At 44.0% G+C, this 16,851-nt stretch overlaps 2 protein-coding genes and 1 pseudogene across 2 annotated transcripts; 2 read left to right on the forward strand and 1 right to left on the reverse strand.

Moving 5' to 3' along the window:
* LOC119357511 overlaps positions 1–597 on the forward strand; it is a 72,652-nt pseudogene extending 72,055 nt beyond the window's left edge.
* A 3,635-nt stretch (positions 598–4,232) lies between these two features.
* On the forward strand, positions 4,233–13,748 carry LOC119357512 (putative disease resistance RPP13-like protein 1). The gene is made up of 5 exons (XM_037624432.1): positions 4,233–4,554; positions 5,146–5,368; positions 8,576–12,949; positions 13,090–13,150; positions 13,267–13,748. Exons 1-3 carry the CDS (start codon positions 4,233–4,235, stop codon positions 12,882–12,884), a joined length of 4,854 nt encoding a protein of 1,617 aa, XP_037480329.1. The 3' UTR covers positions 12,885–12,949; positions 13,090–13,150; positions 13,267–13,748.
* A 1,817-nt stretch (positions 13,749–15,565) lies between these two features.
* LOC119358785 lies at positions 15,566–16,363 on the reverse strand. The gene has a single exon (XM_037625204.1). It carries the CDS (start codon positions 16,317–16,319, stop codon positions 15,798–15,800), a length of 522 nt encoding a protein of 173 aa, XP_037481101.1. The 5' UTR covers positions 16,320–16,363; the 3' UTR covers positions 15,566–15,797.
* Positions 16,364–16,851: the final 488 nt, after the last annotated feature.

Consider the following 16,851-nt stretch of genomic DNA (forward strand, 5'->3'; position numbering starts at 1 on the left):
AATGCTGACGCGTGGATGCCTATTGGTCCCGGTTGGTGCCACCAACCGGGACCAAAGGCCCTCCTGCCTGGGCTCCGCGCACAGGCCACGTGGAGGCCCATCTGTCCCAGTTCTGGATTGAACCGGGACTAAAGGGACAGGGCATTAGTACCGACCCTTTAGTCCCGGTTCAGGAACCGGGACAAAAGGCCCTTACGAACCGGGACAATAGGCCATTTTTCTACTAGTGTGAGTGCGTCGCGTAGCTCCACAACGCAGCCTCCAACGCACCGTGCCCTGGGCAAGAGCCATCCAAGATTGTGCCGGTGTCCGAGGGCACCACCTTCGGCGTCGTCGCGGGCGCCAAGACGAACGCGGTGGCATCGAGAGTGTGCGTCGGTGACCCTGTGCGGGCCGATCAAGAAGCACATCATGGAGCACTTCCATCATAAGAAGCCCGTGCCGCCCAAGCCGGAGCCCAAGCCCCAGCCCCACCCAGATTATGGCCCCGTGCCCAAGCCCGAGCCGAAGCCGCAGCCCCACCCCGACTACCACCCCGTCCCTCCAACGCCCACCTACGGCGGTGGGGACGGCGGCGGATACCACGGACACCACTAAGTCCGGTCCCACCGTCCTGCCCAGCGATGAAATCTCATCAACGGATTGGTGATCAGTGAGTGATGGACGTTGCTATTTATGATCCGTTTGCATGCGTGGGTGTATATTGTTTGGTGTTCTGCCATTCACTGCCCCGGTTTAGTATCTGCACTGCACAGTTGCAGAATAAGAGTTGTGAGGAACATAGGGATCCATGTGTATTTTGCTTTTTTTAATTTGTAATTTTGGTGCGTGTTTTGTATACAAAGTTGCTGTGTATCAACTAATTTAATCAAGTCTATTTTTTGAGAGTACATCAATGACGTACCATATTTTTTATAAAAGGGAATAAAAAAATTACAAGGCGCTAGACAACAATGCGAACACCGAGCTAGACACACCACACCTACCCAAACTATGCTAGCCTACTCTCTCACAAACTGGTGTAATCTACCAACTCCGGCCTCCTTCCACTCCTTAAGCTTGTCAAATATTTGTTACACCAATTGTTGTGGCCTCCTTTGTTGTTCTAGCCTACCAAAGACTCTAGCATTCCTTTGCTTCCATAGAGACCATGCAATGAAGATGACTAAAGTGTCAAAACCTCTTCTGTCCCTAGTCAAGCTTGCACGCCTGGCCCTAAGCCACCATGCCTTGAAGGTATCACTCGTATCCGGTAGCGATATAGCGGAGCCGATGGCGGTGAAGCATGAGTACCAGACTTCCTTAGCATATAACCAAGTCCATTTGAGTCAAGAGAATTACTATAGATGTTGCCTTTTTTGGCTTGCTTTGTTCTACTGTGTGTTGCCTGCGTTTAGTTCATGTTTTGCCTAATGTTATAGGCTTGCTTTTACTTTTATGTTCCTTTTTGTTTTTAGTTCATGTAATAACTGTGTGGCGGTTTCTTTAATGGAAAAATGGTTTTGCCATTGTGTAGTTGTCTGAGACCATCATTACTTTCAGCCGGTTTTCAAATATGTGGTCTGAGACTCAAGTGGAATTCAGGCAGGTGTGCAGATGGATCTGTGATGGACAACTCGTGGCATTCATGTCAAAAAGAAAATTGCAGCTACCGGGGATCATGCATTCATACTCCCATCCTGTTTGGACTTATTTCAACCTAAGCAGGAGGGGAACTGGATCATGGCCCGGTCCAACTCAAGTACATAAGGGGCATATTTGGCCCGAACTGTTGAAGACCAAAAGATCAATACCACTTATGCATGAGAAAATCATGACATGGATGGCGGTGACACTTTGGTCAATTTGGTATGCTCGATGGAAAGCTATCCATGAGGCCATCATTCAGAGATCGTTTCACACAATTGCTTTTGTGAATTCCTATCTCAGCGAGCTTGAGAAAGCACCAAAGATCAATGTGCAACAGGTTGCCACTCCGGTTAACGTTGATGCTTCAGAACGGTGACTGCCTCCACCACAAAACTTCATGAAAATCAATGTCGATGGAACGGTTGCACGAAAGAGACATGGGGCGCAGTTGTAGCAGTGTGTCACAACCACAATGGGTCATATTTGTGTTCTTCTGCAATGGTGTTTCAAGGGATTAATAACCCGATGATCTTGGAAACTTTCGCTAGGAGTAGGACATAAAGCTAGTTTTCAGTTTTGCAATTTCATTCACGAGCGTAGAAACTTTAATTATGAGGCTCATAATCTCTCCAAGTTCTCTTGTAACCTAAGAGTAGGTAGACATGTTTGGTTGGGCAATCCTCATGACCCAACTATTGTACCTATCAATATTGCTCTGAATCAATAAAGTTTGGCGAGATTTCTAAAAAAACTTGGGCAGGAGAGAACCTGCTAAGTCAGGTACATGGATTTACAGGGGAAAAGTTTGAACAATGCTTTAGAGAAGATAATGAGGTAGCTCATGTAATAGCTAAACATAGGTTTTCATTGGAGAAAGGTATCCAGATATGTTATAAAGGTTCACCGGAAGTACAATTACAAACCACTATAAACATAACAAAAATTACATTGAGGGCCCTTAATCACTGAACGACCACTAAAGCCACCAGAATGAGCCACCGATGTGCCATTGTCGCTGCTCCATACCGGAGACGGCCTAACTTTGTCGATGACAGCTGAAAAGTCTTCATGTATATGCCCCTAAGGACTAACGTCGGAGCTGCAGTTGTCGATTTGCCAATGGTTAGAGGGGGGGCACTGAGGAGATGCTAAAACATTTGGACCTCAATGGCGAGGAACTTGATAATGTTGTTCTTGGGCGACTAAGATAAAATAGATCAAGGAACATGCAAGGTTAGCGATCGGAAAACCCAACACAATGAATTCGTTCACTTTTGTTGCTATGTTCAAGATGCTCAAGTACGGGTCGACTATGGTGTATGAACGAAAGTATGGAGGATACCCAAACCGAAAAAAAGTGAAAACAATCAGGCAAAAGTTCCAGAACCTTCCAAGAAACCGGGCGAAAAGGTCTGAAGCTGCATAAACCCGTGCTTCTTTGTACACTCCCACTATGGCTAATGGGCCGACCCATGAGGAGATCGATGTTCGCGAGCAGTATGTTGAAAGGTTCTACGGTTAGGATCAGTTTTAGAACTTCCATGTGGTTTATCTTCTTTGTTTCCATGTGTTTTTGTGTCGGTTTTATTCTTTTTTTTTGTTTTTCTTCTTCTTTTTCATTTTTTTTCATTTTTTCCCTGTTTTTGAATTTTTCTCATACATGTTGTACATATGTTGATATACGATGAACATTTCTCAAATACATGTTTAACAGTTTTTTAATGGTAGAAACAGTTTTCAAATTACATGAATATTTTTTTACATTGTATAAATATTTTTATAAAATCTCATGAACATATTTGTACAATGACCAAACATTTTTTGAATGTCACAAACATTTTTTTGGATTTTACAATTTTTTATATTGTATTAACATTTTTTTAAATGTCACGAACATCTTTTTGATCTGCATCACAAAAACCAAAAGTTGCATGAACATTTCATTTTTTAATGGTACACATTTTTTATGTTATTTTCACATTGTTTAAATGTAACGAATATATTTTTGAACTCTATCACAAAAATTAAAAGTTGCATGAAGATTTATTTACGCTGAATGAACATTTTGAGACGGTATGGACAATTTTTGAAACAGTAAGTAGATTATTTTTAAAAAATATATGTATTTAAAATATTTCAAAAATATATAATAAGGAAAAAATAAAAAGGGAAAGAACGAACGAAACCAAACCAAACCAAACCAATGGCAGCTCAACGAGCTCACATTCTCACGGGCCAGGAACGTCAATATGGCTCCTGGCTCACACTCTATGGGAGGGACACCTGCATTCTGCGCCACGCCACGGTCATTCCCGGCGTCACCGGCGACGATGTAGATTAACGTCCACTCGAGTCGTCGAGGCATTAGTATCCGGTCGATCTCCGTGTAGAAGAAGTGGTCCACTAGCTCGCAGCAGCGGTCGGGTGGTAGACTTGTTCCATCATTCCGACATCACATCCACCCCAGTAGTGTATCTATAGAGTAAACCCTCTTGCTCCATTCCTACTCTCCACCCTCCACCCCACCCGCCGTTGACCTCCGCTCGAGAGCTTCTGCTTCTGCTTCTCCCCATCTCCTGCCGGATCCACCCGAGACCCGACCGATGGAGGCGGCGGAGGACGCGTTCCTGGTGCCGGCGATCCTGTGGCTGATACGAGGCATCCTGGAGAGCCTAACGATGGGGGGCGAGCTGGACGCGTGGATCCGCCGGGCTGGGCTGGCCGGCGACGCCGAGGGGCTCAGGTCCGAGATCAAGAGGGTCAGCACGGCGGTCTCGGCTGCGTCGTCTGTGAGGGAAGGGAGGCCGCCGGCGGCGGCGCTGTCCGAGCCGTCCCTCGCGGCTCTCAGGGAGGCGCTCTACGACGCGGACGACGTGGTGGATGACCTCGACTACTGCAGACTGCAGCAACGCGTCATGCAACGAGGTAAATAGTAGAGCCTTTACGTATGTCGTGCGGTGTGCAGATCCAGTTGTGCTCATCTTTTTCTGGTCCTTTGGCACCTGTTAAGATTGATCTACATATTTGCATCTCAAAAAAAAAGATTGATCTACATATTTCCGTCAAAAATAGGTTTGATCTACGTATACTCAAAAAAAATATTGATCTACATGAACGGATCATTAGAGTACGATCCGTCGACAGACTACAAGTCTACTCCAACTCAAACTTTTGCAATTTCCACCACATAAAAACCATGAGGTCCATTCGCCATGCTTGAGTCAACGCGCATACATATACCAGATCTATGCCAAAATTTTCTGGTCAAGATCAGCGGGCTAAGCTAATCTCTCATGTTTAAAAAGTATACTCCCTCTGTAATAAAATATAAGTCATTTTTTGGTATATATAGTTGGGTACAAAAAACGTCCTACATTTTGTTACTGAGGCAGTTCATAAGGTGGTTTTGTCGTCTGCTTGTCCTTGGTTCAAACTTTATGTATGCTCCCTCCACCTTCTTTCCTCTCTTGTTTCCATGTTTTCCCTCCTATCTCTGATCTTTTGGCACATATCCAGCTGCTTTACGTGATGCTATCGCCGGATTCATGCATGGAGCCGATGGTGCATCAACAGGCGGCGATGTCGATATGTCGACGACGAGCAGCAGCACTGGCAAGCAGAGGCGGCGACGGTTTGAGGTGTCAAAACACTTGGATCATTTCATCACAGGCGAGGTGAAGGAAACACATATGGATCAGCCTGAACATGCAAGTCACCACCAGCTGCCAAACCCTTCAAGGTACTACCACGATTAATAATGCCTTAATTTTACATTTGCCAAGAGAAACTACTTCAGTTCTTTTCAAGTCGTTTTTCTCAACGTAATAGTATATGTAACTCATTTTCCCCTAGTTTTACGATCTTTCACATTAGACGAGATTCATAATCATTTGCAAACAATAGAGAGAGAATGACTAGGTCCATATGTCAGAGAAAACAAACAAGTGTCTTTTTTTAGAATCGAAAAGGTAACAAGCATAGCATTCCCTACTCCGTGCTTATGGCGCCGATTACTTCAATAATCGCACACAACGCACACCCCCGCAATCAACAGCCGATAAAATGCGAATAGCTTCTCTTTTTTTATCTTTCTGTTTGGTTTTCAGAAGCTTCTGTTTTTGTTCTTTTTTATTTCGTTTTCCTTTTTTATTTTTCCTTTTCCTTTAAAATTTGATAAACCTTTTTATCAAATTCATGAACTTTCAAAAAACATGCATGTTTTTAAATTAATAAATCTTTTTCATTTTCTTAAAAAATTAAATCATTCAACTTTTTTCGAATTAACAAACATGTTTTTAAATCAATGAAATTTTATCAAGTTTGTAAAAAAATCAAATTCACGAACATGTTTTCCCTTTCATGGCTTTTTCCAATTTTGTGAACTTTTTTTTAATCCACGAACTATTCAAAATACATGTTTTTAGTTCATAATTTTTTTTTAAATCCACAAACTTTTAAAATAGTCTTGGATTTTCTAAAATCCCCTTTTTAGAATTCACGAAGTTTTTCTTTAATTTATGAATACATTGTTTTTCAAAATTTGCATTTTTTAGACAGATGTGTTTTTTTTTCAAAAGTCGACCACTCAACCGTGGACCGAGAGGACGAACGAGGGAGCTATCCAGTGCAACGAATGAATGGTTGACCGCCCAACCAGCAAGCATGTTTTGGGCCGGCCCATGCAAGTGGGCACACGGGCGCTATTTTAGAAACTGACACGTCAAGCGCGGGGGCAACTAATCAAGGGGTCAGCCTCTTGGAGGGCTCGGGGGGAAATATCTGGTACTCCCATCCTCGGGTACTCCCGGTGCTCCAAGTTCAAAAACATATCTTAAATGTTTCCAAAAATTTCAGAAAAAAATGTGAATGTTCGCAAGGAATGTAACTACAAACGCTAGAAATTTCAGGTCCAAACTCGAAGTGCACATTAATTTTTGTTCCTTAATGTGCACTTCCAGTTTGGACCTGAAATTTCTAGCGTTTGTAGTTACATTCCTTGCGAACATTCACATTTTTTTGATTTTTTTTGAAACATTTATGAGTGGTTTCTTTAAACTTGAAGCGCCGGGAGTACCCCAAGGATGGGAGTACATGATACTTCCCCCCTACAGAGGTCACTTTATTGTGCCTGGGAGTGCGCCAACTGATGCACCACCACATGTCGCGCGCTGGGCGCACCCTCGGGAATTTTTTCTTTTTGCACACGCTTTTGGATTTTATTTGTTTTTTTTGGCTTTTCAGCTTTTGCTTGGTTTCCCTAGGTTTGGGGAGATTTTTATAGGAAAAGCAATGCTTTTCCGCGAGAAGCACGATATGTGCTCCTGCGAGAGAAGCACAGTTGTGCTTTCCCAATGCTTCCACAAGAAGCACAACTATGCTTTCAAAGAGGAAAAAAACACAAATGTGCGGGTAAAGCACAACTGTACTAAATGAAAAATCACTGCTTCCCAAAAAAGTAAAAAAATCACAATTGTGCTTTTGTTGTTTTCTTCTGGTTTTTGGTCTTTTTGTTCGGTTTTGTCTTTTTTTAATTTCTGGTTTTTCCTGATTCTTGTTTTTTTGTTTGTTCGTGGATAAAACTTCATTGAAACCTATTTACTTGGGATTTATCATCGAGAAATCTCGACCCGAGAAATTTAACGATAAAAACTATCCATGAATTGGAACCACGGTTTAAGAGATAAAACATTAAAAAACCAGATCTATGAAAAAGGAAAAAAACTCCCGGGTTGCAACAAGTGATGCGCGTGTAGTGCACTATTTGTCACCACCATAGAAGGTGAAAGTGAGTTTAAAAAAAAGTGAAGATGACATTTGCAAAGGATATCCCCTAATTAAGGATTTTGGTCAAGCATGGGTTAGGAGCTCTGAACAAGCATTGTATTTGGACCACGCTGTGAGTGAATGTGATGAAGCGACTGGGCCTGAAACCATTCGTTCTGTCCGTTAATTTTAACTAGGCCGTAATGGGCTCCGATGCCAGTTCACCCGCTCTACCCAGAAGCCCCCCTTCCTTTTCTCTCTCAAAAAAAATCTTTATCTCTCCCTCGTCGGGTTTCTCCGGCTCCGGCATCCTGCAGTAGCATGGGAGCCGCGAGCAGCAGCGTCGGCGATGGATCTCACGGGAGCAGGACGCTCTTGTACATGAGAGGGGGTCGAGAAGGTATGGAGGCGGCGTTGTTGGCGACGACGATGTCCGATCCGGCGACGGCGGCATGGGGGAGTGGGGCCGTGATTCGCTGGAGAAGAAAGAGCCGACAAGGCTCCGGTCGGAGGCCGTGTCTCCGAGGGCAGGGGATCGTTGCAGATTTGGCGACGCGATGATCCTAGCCCATATCCGCGTCGTTGTCACAGGCCCTGCTGGAATCTTCAGTTCAGCTCTCTTCTGTTCATCGTTCGTGCCCTCGCTTGATTTTACTATTCTCTTTTTAGGGGTGAATATGCTCAAATAGATCCTGAAACTTGTTGGTTTCAATTGCAAATGTTCTTCTGAATCACGATTTCCATTTTTTGCGAAATATTTCATTCTAGCTCTCCTCTTGTAGTTTTACTGTATGTTGTCACTGCATCTGAATTTGATAACCCACCCTGTCTTCATCTAAACAGACCAAGCTCTCGATTTCAGATTTCTCTAGGACATAGTTTAAGCCATGGATGCAGGAATGTTTATTGGGTTCCACAACAAAGCACATGGTTTTACTGTATGGTGTCACTGCATCTGAATTTTGACAAACCATCCTATCTTCATCCAAACATGCCAAGCTCTCAGTTTCAGATTTCTATATAGGACATAGCTTAAGCCATGGATGCAGTAATTTCAATCGGTTCTACTAGTACAACAAAGCACATGCATTCTCATTCTTAGACATCATCTGTGTATAACAACTCATTGTGGTTCTTATAGCCAATTCAGTACTCACCATCCACTTTTTTTTTCTTACCGCAGCATAGGAGATGCCATTGCAAATGCTACCCTTGTTGCACTTGGTGTACCATCTAGCAGAAAAAGAATGAGAACATATCAGGATCCAGGAGACTCCTTCACACCTGACGTTCACGCATGGAACAAGGAAGAATTTTCCAGTAGGATACAGGATATAACTCGTCAGCTGCAAGATATCCGAGGGGATGTGACAAGGGTTCTGAACATACTTGGCTCTGAATCTGGTGCAGGTCCAAGTCACTATCAAAGTACAGCCTCAGATCCACGCCTAAGAACATCAAGTCTTCTGAAGGGCAGAGTGTATGGGAGAGTTGAAGAGAAAAACTACATAAAAAACTTGATGACCGACGAAGAATATGGCAGTGTAGGTGTAACAGTTCTGCCTATTGTAGGCATTGCAGGTGTCGGGAAGACAACTCTTGCTCAACTTGTATACAATGATCCAGATGTGCAAAGCCAATTTAAACACAGGATCTGGGTTCGGGTATCTAACAACTTCGATGAAATAAGAGTCTCAAGAGATATGTTAGATTTTGCCTCTCCCTCTGAAAAGCCACATGAGGGAGTATGCAGCTTCGCCAAACTCCAGGAGGTCTTGAAGAGTCACATCAGATTAAAGAGGGTTCTGCTTGTTTTAGATGATGTCTGGGATGACATGAGTGACTGCCGATGGAACCAACTATTGGCTCCTTTCAAGTCCAATAATGCAAGGGGCAATATGATTCTTGTGACAACTAGAAATATGTCTGTTGCAAAAAGAATAGGAACAACTGGACCAATTAGATTACATGCTTTGGGAAATGATGATATATGGCTGTTGTTCAAAGCATGTGCATTTGGTGATGAGAACTATGCAGGGCATAGAAGTCTAAGCATCATTGGGAAGCAAATTGCAGATAAACTAAAGGGCAACCCATTAGCGGCAGTAACCGCTGGGGCACTGTTAAGAGAAAAGCTTACCATTGATCATTGGGGTAACATTCTAAGGAATGAAGACTGGAAATTGCTAGGGCTCAATGGAGGCATTATGTCCGCTTTGAAGCTTAGCTATGATCATCTGCCGTACCATTTACATCAGTGCTTCTCGTATTGTTCTATCTTCCCCGACAATTATCAGTTTCTTGGTGAGGAGTTGGTCCAGATATGGATTTCACAAGGTTTTGTGAAACATAGGCATTCAAATAAAATATTGGAGAAGATGGGAATGGACTATCTGGATGATTTGCTGAACCTGGGCTACTTTCACCAAGTTGGAAGACAAAACTCCTCTCAAGGCAGTCAAAATTGCTATGCTATGTGTGGTCTTATGCGTGATTTTGTGAGGATGGTTTCGAGAACCGAGTGTGCAATTACAAATGATCTGCAATGCAATGACATTTTGCCAACTGTACGGCATCTGTCAGTAGTGACTGGTTACGCATACAACAAAAATCAGGTTGGGAACAAACATTGCAGTAACAATTTTGAAGAAAATTTGCGAAATAAAGTTACATCATTGAGAAAATTGAGGACATTGGTATTGATTGGGCAGTTCGACTCTTCCATGTTGCAATCCTTCCAAGACATACTCCGAGAGGCACATAATCTTCGTCTATTACAGATTTCTGGAACATCTGCTGATTATAATTCCCTCATGTGCAGTTTGGTAAATCCTACCCATCTTCGCTATCTAAAGCTCAAAGTCGATGAGGTGCACGAGGGTTTGCCTCAAGTTTGGAGCAAGTTTTGCCATCTTCAAGTATTAGATGTCGCCTCAAACATTGATTCTAATGTAATTTATGGCATGAGTAATGTTCCCAGCTTGCGGCACCTTGCTTCAAAAGAGGGAGTGCACTCTTCCATTGCTGGAATTGGTGAATTGATCTCACTTCAGGAGCTGCACAATTTCAGTGTTCAAGATTCTAATGGCGTCGATATTATAGAACTTCAATCCATGAATGAACTTGTACGACTTGGGATTTCTCAACTGCAAAATGTTAAAACTAGGGAAGAGGCATACCAGGCTAGACTGAGGGACAAGCACCAGTTGGAAAAGCTGCACTTGTCTTGGAATGGTACCTCGTCACATGATGAATATGATCATGGCATGAGCTCTGAAATGGAGGTGCCCTTGCTGGTAGAGGTTCTTGAGGGTCCCGAAACTTGTACCAGCGTCGAGATGGAGGAATGCTTGCCAAAACAGGTGACTGAGGGTCTTCAAACTTCTAGCAGCATAGTGATGGATTGCTTTCAAATAGACGTGCTCGAGGGTCTTGAGCCAAACAGCAACCTGAAGCATCTTCAGATATCTGGGTATAATGGGGCTCTCTCTCCATTTTGGCTTGCCAGCAATACCCCAGTTACCTCATTGCAGACGCTTCATTTAGAGAACTGTGGAGAATGGCGGATACTTCCATCTCTGGGAAGTCTTCTGTTTCTTACAAAGTTGAAATTGAGCGGCATGCAGAAAGTAGTAGAAGTATTTGTTCCTTCCTTGGAAGAATTGGTGTTAATTAAAATGCCAAAGTTGGAGAGGTGCCTTTGCATTTCCAAGAGGGACTTGAACTCTAGTTTAAGGGTTCTGAAGATTAAGTGGTGCCCTGTATTGGAGGTGTTTGATCTGTTTGGGAACGGGCAGGAACTGAAAATTGAGGAGCCATGGTTGCCTGGTCTTCGTGAGCTGATTGTTCATGATTGTCCTCATTTGCTGATACCACATTGTTTACCATCTTCAAGTACCTTTAGAATTTTCAACAGGAAAGTTTCAAAATTTGCAAGAATTCAAGGTTGGTCCTCCGAAAGATTAACCATCTGTATTTTACACAAGAATTTTGAGGAATCTTCTTCCGATGAGGATTTCAGTGAGTTCTGTGGTGAGCAATTGGTGTTAGATGGCAACATTATGGCACCGCATAATCTGCGGTTCTTGACTCGCTTGAAAATAGAAGGTTGCCAAGATCTATTGTCTGTTTCATTCAAAGGATTAAGGAAACTCGTGTCCTTGAAGACGCTGAAAATACGCAACTGTGGAAAACTTTTCTCTCCAGCTATTCTGCGAGAGCATGTCAATGAGGATGTGACAGTTGCAAATTGTGGTGCCCTCCCATCTCTTCAATGCCTCAGTATCAAGTCATGTGGAATAACAGGGAAGTGGCTATCTCTGATTCTGAAGCATGCTCTAGTCCCAGAGGAACTGATTTTACAGGACTGCCCTGAAATAACACGGTTGTCAATAGAACCAGAAGAAAACAATGTATCAAATGTTATCTCAGCCCCAAATGCGTCAACACTGACAAGTTCAGCTCAAGACAGGCTCTTGTGTATTCCGTTAAATCTCGTATCCTCTCTGAAGAAGATATCAATTTGTGAATGCCCTGATCTCGCATTCTGCGGGAACAATGAAGGCTTCGCTGAATTTACCTCCCTTGAAATGCTAACAATTAATTATGGATGTGACATGCTTCCATCATCTTTGGTGCATGAGGATGGAAGATGGCTCCTTCCAAAATCACTTGTAGAACTTGATGTCAACGAAGATAGTGAAGAGACGCTGGAGCCGAGCTTTGTGGGGAATGCCACCTGTCTCAAAGTGTTAGATGTATGGGGCAGCTCATCTTTGGAATATCTGAAGCTGCATCACTGCACGGCACTGGAAAAGTTGACAGTTAGAGACTGTGAATTGCTTGACGAACTTGAGGGCTTGCCGTCCCTCACAAAGTTGGAAGTAGAGTACATTTCAAGTTTGGAATCTCTGCAGCTGCATTCCTGCACGGCACTGGAAGAGTTGAATATTTTGAGCTGTGCATCACTCTCCACATTGGAGGGCTTTTCATCCCTTGGTAGCTTGAGGCATTTGAAAATACACGACTGCCTTTGCTTGCATCCATGTTTGGAGGGTTTGCCAGGGCAGGGTTACCAACCATTCCCTCGACTCGAAAGTCTTGATATCGATGACTTTTCTATTCTGACCACATCATTCTTCAAACACCAGACATCACTCCAAAGCCTCAAACTCAGAACTAGGGACGTAGGGGTGACAAGACTAACGGATGAGCAAGAGAGAGAACTTTTGCGCCTCGAGTCCCTGCAGACCCTCAAATTCGAAGCTTCCGAGTATCTCAAATACCTTCCTGCAGGGCTACACAGCCACCCCTCCCTCGAGAGGCTGGAGGTCTATAGATGTCCAAGAATCTCAAGGCTGCCAGCAATGGGCCTCCCACCTTCACTGGAAAATTTGCACATCATGTTCTGCAGCGAGGAGCTGAACGACGGATGCAGAATGCTCAGAACAAGCAACTTAAATGTCAGCATTAATTACCAAAATGTGGAATGATTAGTTGGTGTCTTGTTAAGCACGCGCCTGTACCTGCACAACGGATATCACCTACTGCTTTTGAGGTACACTTCTACCATATATCATGTTATGTACAGAAATTTACATACTCAAGTTCTATTGTTCTTTTTTTGTGAGGTATCTAAAACTGACCTTATGATTCCTTTAAAGTATGGAAACTGATATTATGCCCTTCCCTGGGCAGGTTTCCTCATGTGATCTGTTTTGTGGCCATATTGACTGAAAGCAGTCAAATCAGCTGACAGGTAATTCGATTTGTTTCATTGTTTTTTTTTTGCGAACACATTTGTTTCATTGTTTGTTATTTCTTGAATCTGGTGAACTCAAAACGAAGATTAACTTTTCATCTCCTTGACTTCAGAAGTAGCCTGACAAGATAATCCCAGGATGCACTGTGCTATTCAATGCCAATTTGCAAAAGAAGAAAAAAGAAACCTAGCGCGAAGCTCCCTTGATACACCGTGCAGAAATGCTCTGCAGCTACAACGATGCACTTTGTAGGTCCAAACTCCATATGTCATGTCATAAACAGGAGATATCGAATATTATGTTTTATTTTGCGGGAAAATACCTAATGTTATGTTCTCGGATGTCTGTCTTACATCCCCTGTTTTGTGAAATGGTCCTCGGATGGTCACTAAATCAGGTGTTACATGGATATGGACCATGTCCACTTTTGAGGCAGTGGCTTGGATAACTTCTTTGTCTAGGTCAGTTTGCTTATCTGTTAGTGTTCAGGTGCATGCTGCTTCATGACATTGGACAATGTCGATTAGCCATGGAAATTTTGTAAGCTAGTTAGTGTCTAGTTGTTTGAACAGATCTACTCATCAGTTAACCTATGTGCTCTCATTTACTGATTGTTGTTCTCACTTGTTAAACCAGATGTGATAGAGCACATTATCAATGTTCGAAATTATCTGCATTTTCAACTCTCCCGGCCCATTCATTTTATTCAGATATCTTTAGTATGCAACTTATTATCCATTTATGTATTATATATTTAAAATACAAAAAGGGCTAACCAGAGGAATGATTGACATCCTAGAAATTCCTACAGAAATTGTGCTTACTGGTAATGGTAGGTGGTAGATTTGTGCTATTTAAAAAACTATTAGGATTCTCGGTGGTAATTTGTGCAACAAAGGTATTATCACTCGCTAACTGCAATTGTGGTCGCCTTTTGTAATTTTCTCAACATCGAGATGCCCTGTTTTTATGCATTTTGATTTTTGGAGTATCGCTCTGACACTTATTTTGGAACGGAGGGAGTATTTGATATGATTTATCCTTTTTGTGGTACTAAAACATAATACTGTGGATTGACTTTTCTATATAGCTAAGTGTGCTTGGTGGCTGAACTGGTGCGAAGACCTGTTATTGTAAGTTCCTTTAATGAGATCTGCATGATGTTCCATTGATGGGTTGTGTCTTTACCATTTTTTAGGGGAAGAGGGCAACATAACTCACTCAATCTTGAGAATATTTTTCCTAGCCCTGGTAATCTGCTCCTTCAATTTCTGGAGTGATAACAGCCTTTATACCATGACGCTTTATCTCCCTGAAGACAATGAACATTGCCTGTCGAATATGCAACCGTACACAATGCATGTTCCAGTTTTCCTTGTGCACACCACTTCAGAAAATGTAGACTACCACCACACTGGTACCGTGGTACGAGGACAGCATTGTCCTAGACTTGGAGAATACATTTGTTTATTTGTTTTACTTGCTCCGTTCCAGAATAAGCGTCGTGGTTTTAGTTCAAATAAGTACCTTTTTGGAGGGTAATTTAGATAGACGCCGATATGCCACCGCGTTGCTTGCAGCCCATTAAATATCGGATTTACATTTCGACCTTGCCAACATATTAGTCTCATAGCCCGATCCCTCCCTTTTTACCTTTTTGAAAGGAAGAGACAGTATAACGCACTCAGGTGCTATGTCTGCAGTTAAGAATGCTATGTCTGCAGTTAAGAATTAAGACTGGAGGAATAGCATGCATTTTTGTGTAATTTTGATGTTCATCACCCACTCCTGCAATTATCCGTGGTCTTAGCTGACAGGGTACCATTGCAACCACGTTCCGACCAGACATTTAGAGGTATCCAAGGGCAAGCCATGGACTTGATCGAGCATCCCTAGACGGAAGCACAGCGCCAGCTGAGGGTGTAGAAACTTGGTAGTAATGGCTTTGTGTTCCCCCGTTGTAGTCTTAAACACTTGTTTGTCATGTTCACGACTCGCTGGCCGCGTTTGGAAGCCCTGTAAAGTACGTATTACCTCTGTCTCGGTGAATAAGTCATTTGCGTAGTTCTAGGTCATCAGTTTGAGGAATTAAATATGTGTTATATGTCATGAAAAGTATATCACTAGATTTCTACACGGATGTAGTTTCTAAATATATATTTTTGTCACATATAATACATATTTAGATAGTTAAATCGTCGATCTAAAACTACGTGAATGACTTAATCACCGAGACAGAGGTAGTACCATATTACAGCTCTGAACTCTTTGGTCTATCTATAAGATTCAACCCTAAACTCTAAACCGGCTAAGTTTCAACCCTGAACCATCAAAACCGGCTGTGTTACTTGATTTACGATAACTTCTTGTTTCCCATAGAAAAATCACACTGATATTACAAACATTGGTAAAAAGGATACACTGTGCATGAAACACACAGATCCGTCTGTCCTTCTCATAACCGTGTTATTCTGAACTCTGCTGAGTTCTGCAGACACTGAAATCATAAATAGCAAGAGTGATAGCACGAAATCATGGAGATTTCAATGCTGGGCGGGAGGGTGGTAGATCGGAGTCGAGACACTGGCTAGGGGTGCCCACCTCCGTAGGCGGGCGTGGGAGGGGCGTGGTGGCATAGTCTGTTTACGGCAGGGCCTTGGTCTCAGGCTTGTGCGGGTTGTGCTTCTTCTTGTGGTGGCCGCCGCCGCGGGGCTTCTTTTGCGTGGTCGAGGGGCAGAAGGCCGACGCGCACTCCGGGGACGCCACCGACTGCGTGGCGGTGGTCTTGGCGCCGGCGACGACGCCGAAGGTGGTGGCGCCCTCGGACAGCGGCACGATCTTGGACGGCTCCTGGCCGGGGCACGGCGCGTTGGAGGCGGCGCTGTGGAGCTGCGCGACGCAGTCGGCGCCTTGGAGGTCGGCGGCCAGGGGCACGCTGAAGGCGCCGGTGCGGTCGAGGCCGCCCACCGCCTTGCTCTCGTACTCGCCGTGGGCGTTCCTGCACTTGATCGCCACCCGGAGACGCTTGAACGTTTCCTCGGCCTTCATGTCCTTCCTGGTGCAGCCGGCGCACTTGGCCAGGCCGACCACCACGGACGCGGCCCCGACGTTGGCGACAGTGACCACCAGCAGGAGGCCGAGGACGAGAGCTCTTGGAGCTGCCATGCCTGAATCTCTCTCTGCACTGAGCTGCCGACGTGAAGTAGCAGCTCGATGGATGGATGGATGGATGGAAGAGGCGACGCATGGCTTATATAGGCCTCCGCTCCGCATTGGTCGGCACGGCTCGATGGATGATGTGGTTGAATGCTCCAATGGTGGTGGTGGCCGGCGCAGTGAAGCGGGACAAGGAGAGACCGGCTAATGTGGCGCGCCGAATTTGCAGATGGCGAATTAAACTCGGTCGGTTGATCGCACGATCCACTGCTTGCATGCGCGTCGACCGTCGATTTGATCGTCCACGTCATCACTCAGTTACTCGGTTGGTGATCGACTTGGCCAGTGGTCGATCTTGCAATGAACCGAGTCGACCTGGCAACCCTGTCTGAAGAATGAACCGGGTCGGCATACTGGCGTTTATCTAAATTCCTCCCCGAAAAAGGGGCGCGAATTTTTGGGACATAGTGGCACGCGATGCCGTAATCTCGCGCGTCCACATGCACATCGTGATTCCTACTTAATATAGCCCATTGTGCAA

This window comes from Triticum dicoccoides, chromosome 2A, assembly GCF_002162155.2.
Source record: "Triticum dicoccoides isolate Atlit2015 ecotype Zavitan chromosome 2A, WEW_v2.0, whole genome shotgun sequence".
NCBI classification, from domain to species: domain Eukaryota; kingdom Viridiplantae; phylum Streptophyta; class Magnoliopsida; order Poales; family Poaceae; genus Triticum; species Triticum dicoccoides.

Coding starts and splice junctions, on each gene's coding strand:
- LOC119357512 (XM_037624432.1), top strand. CDS start 4,233: ATGGAGGCGGCGGAGGACGCGTTCCTGGTGCCGGCGATCCTGTGGCTG. Junction 4,555..5,145: donor GCAACGCGTCATGCAACGAG/GTAAATAGTAGA, acceptor GCACATATCCAG/CTGCTTTACGTGATGCTATC. Junction 5,369..8,575: donor CAGCTGCCAAACCCTTCAAG/GTACTACCACGA, acceptor TTCTTACCGCAG/CATAGGAGATGCCATTGCAA.
- LOC119358785 (XM_037625204.1), bottom strand. CDS start 16,319: ATGGCAGCTCCAAGAGCTCTCGTCCTCGGCCTCCTGCTGGTGGTCACT.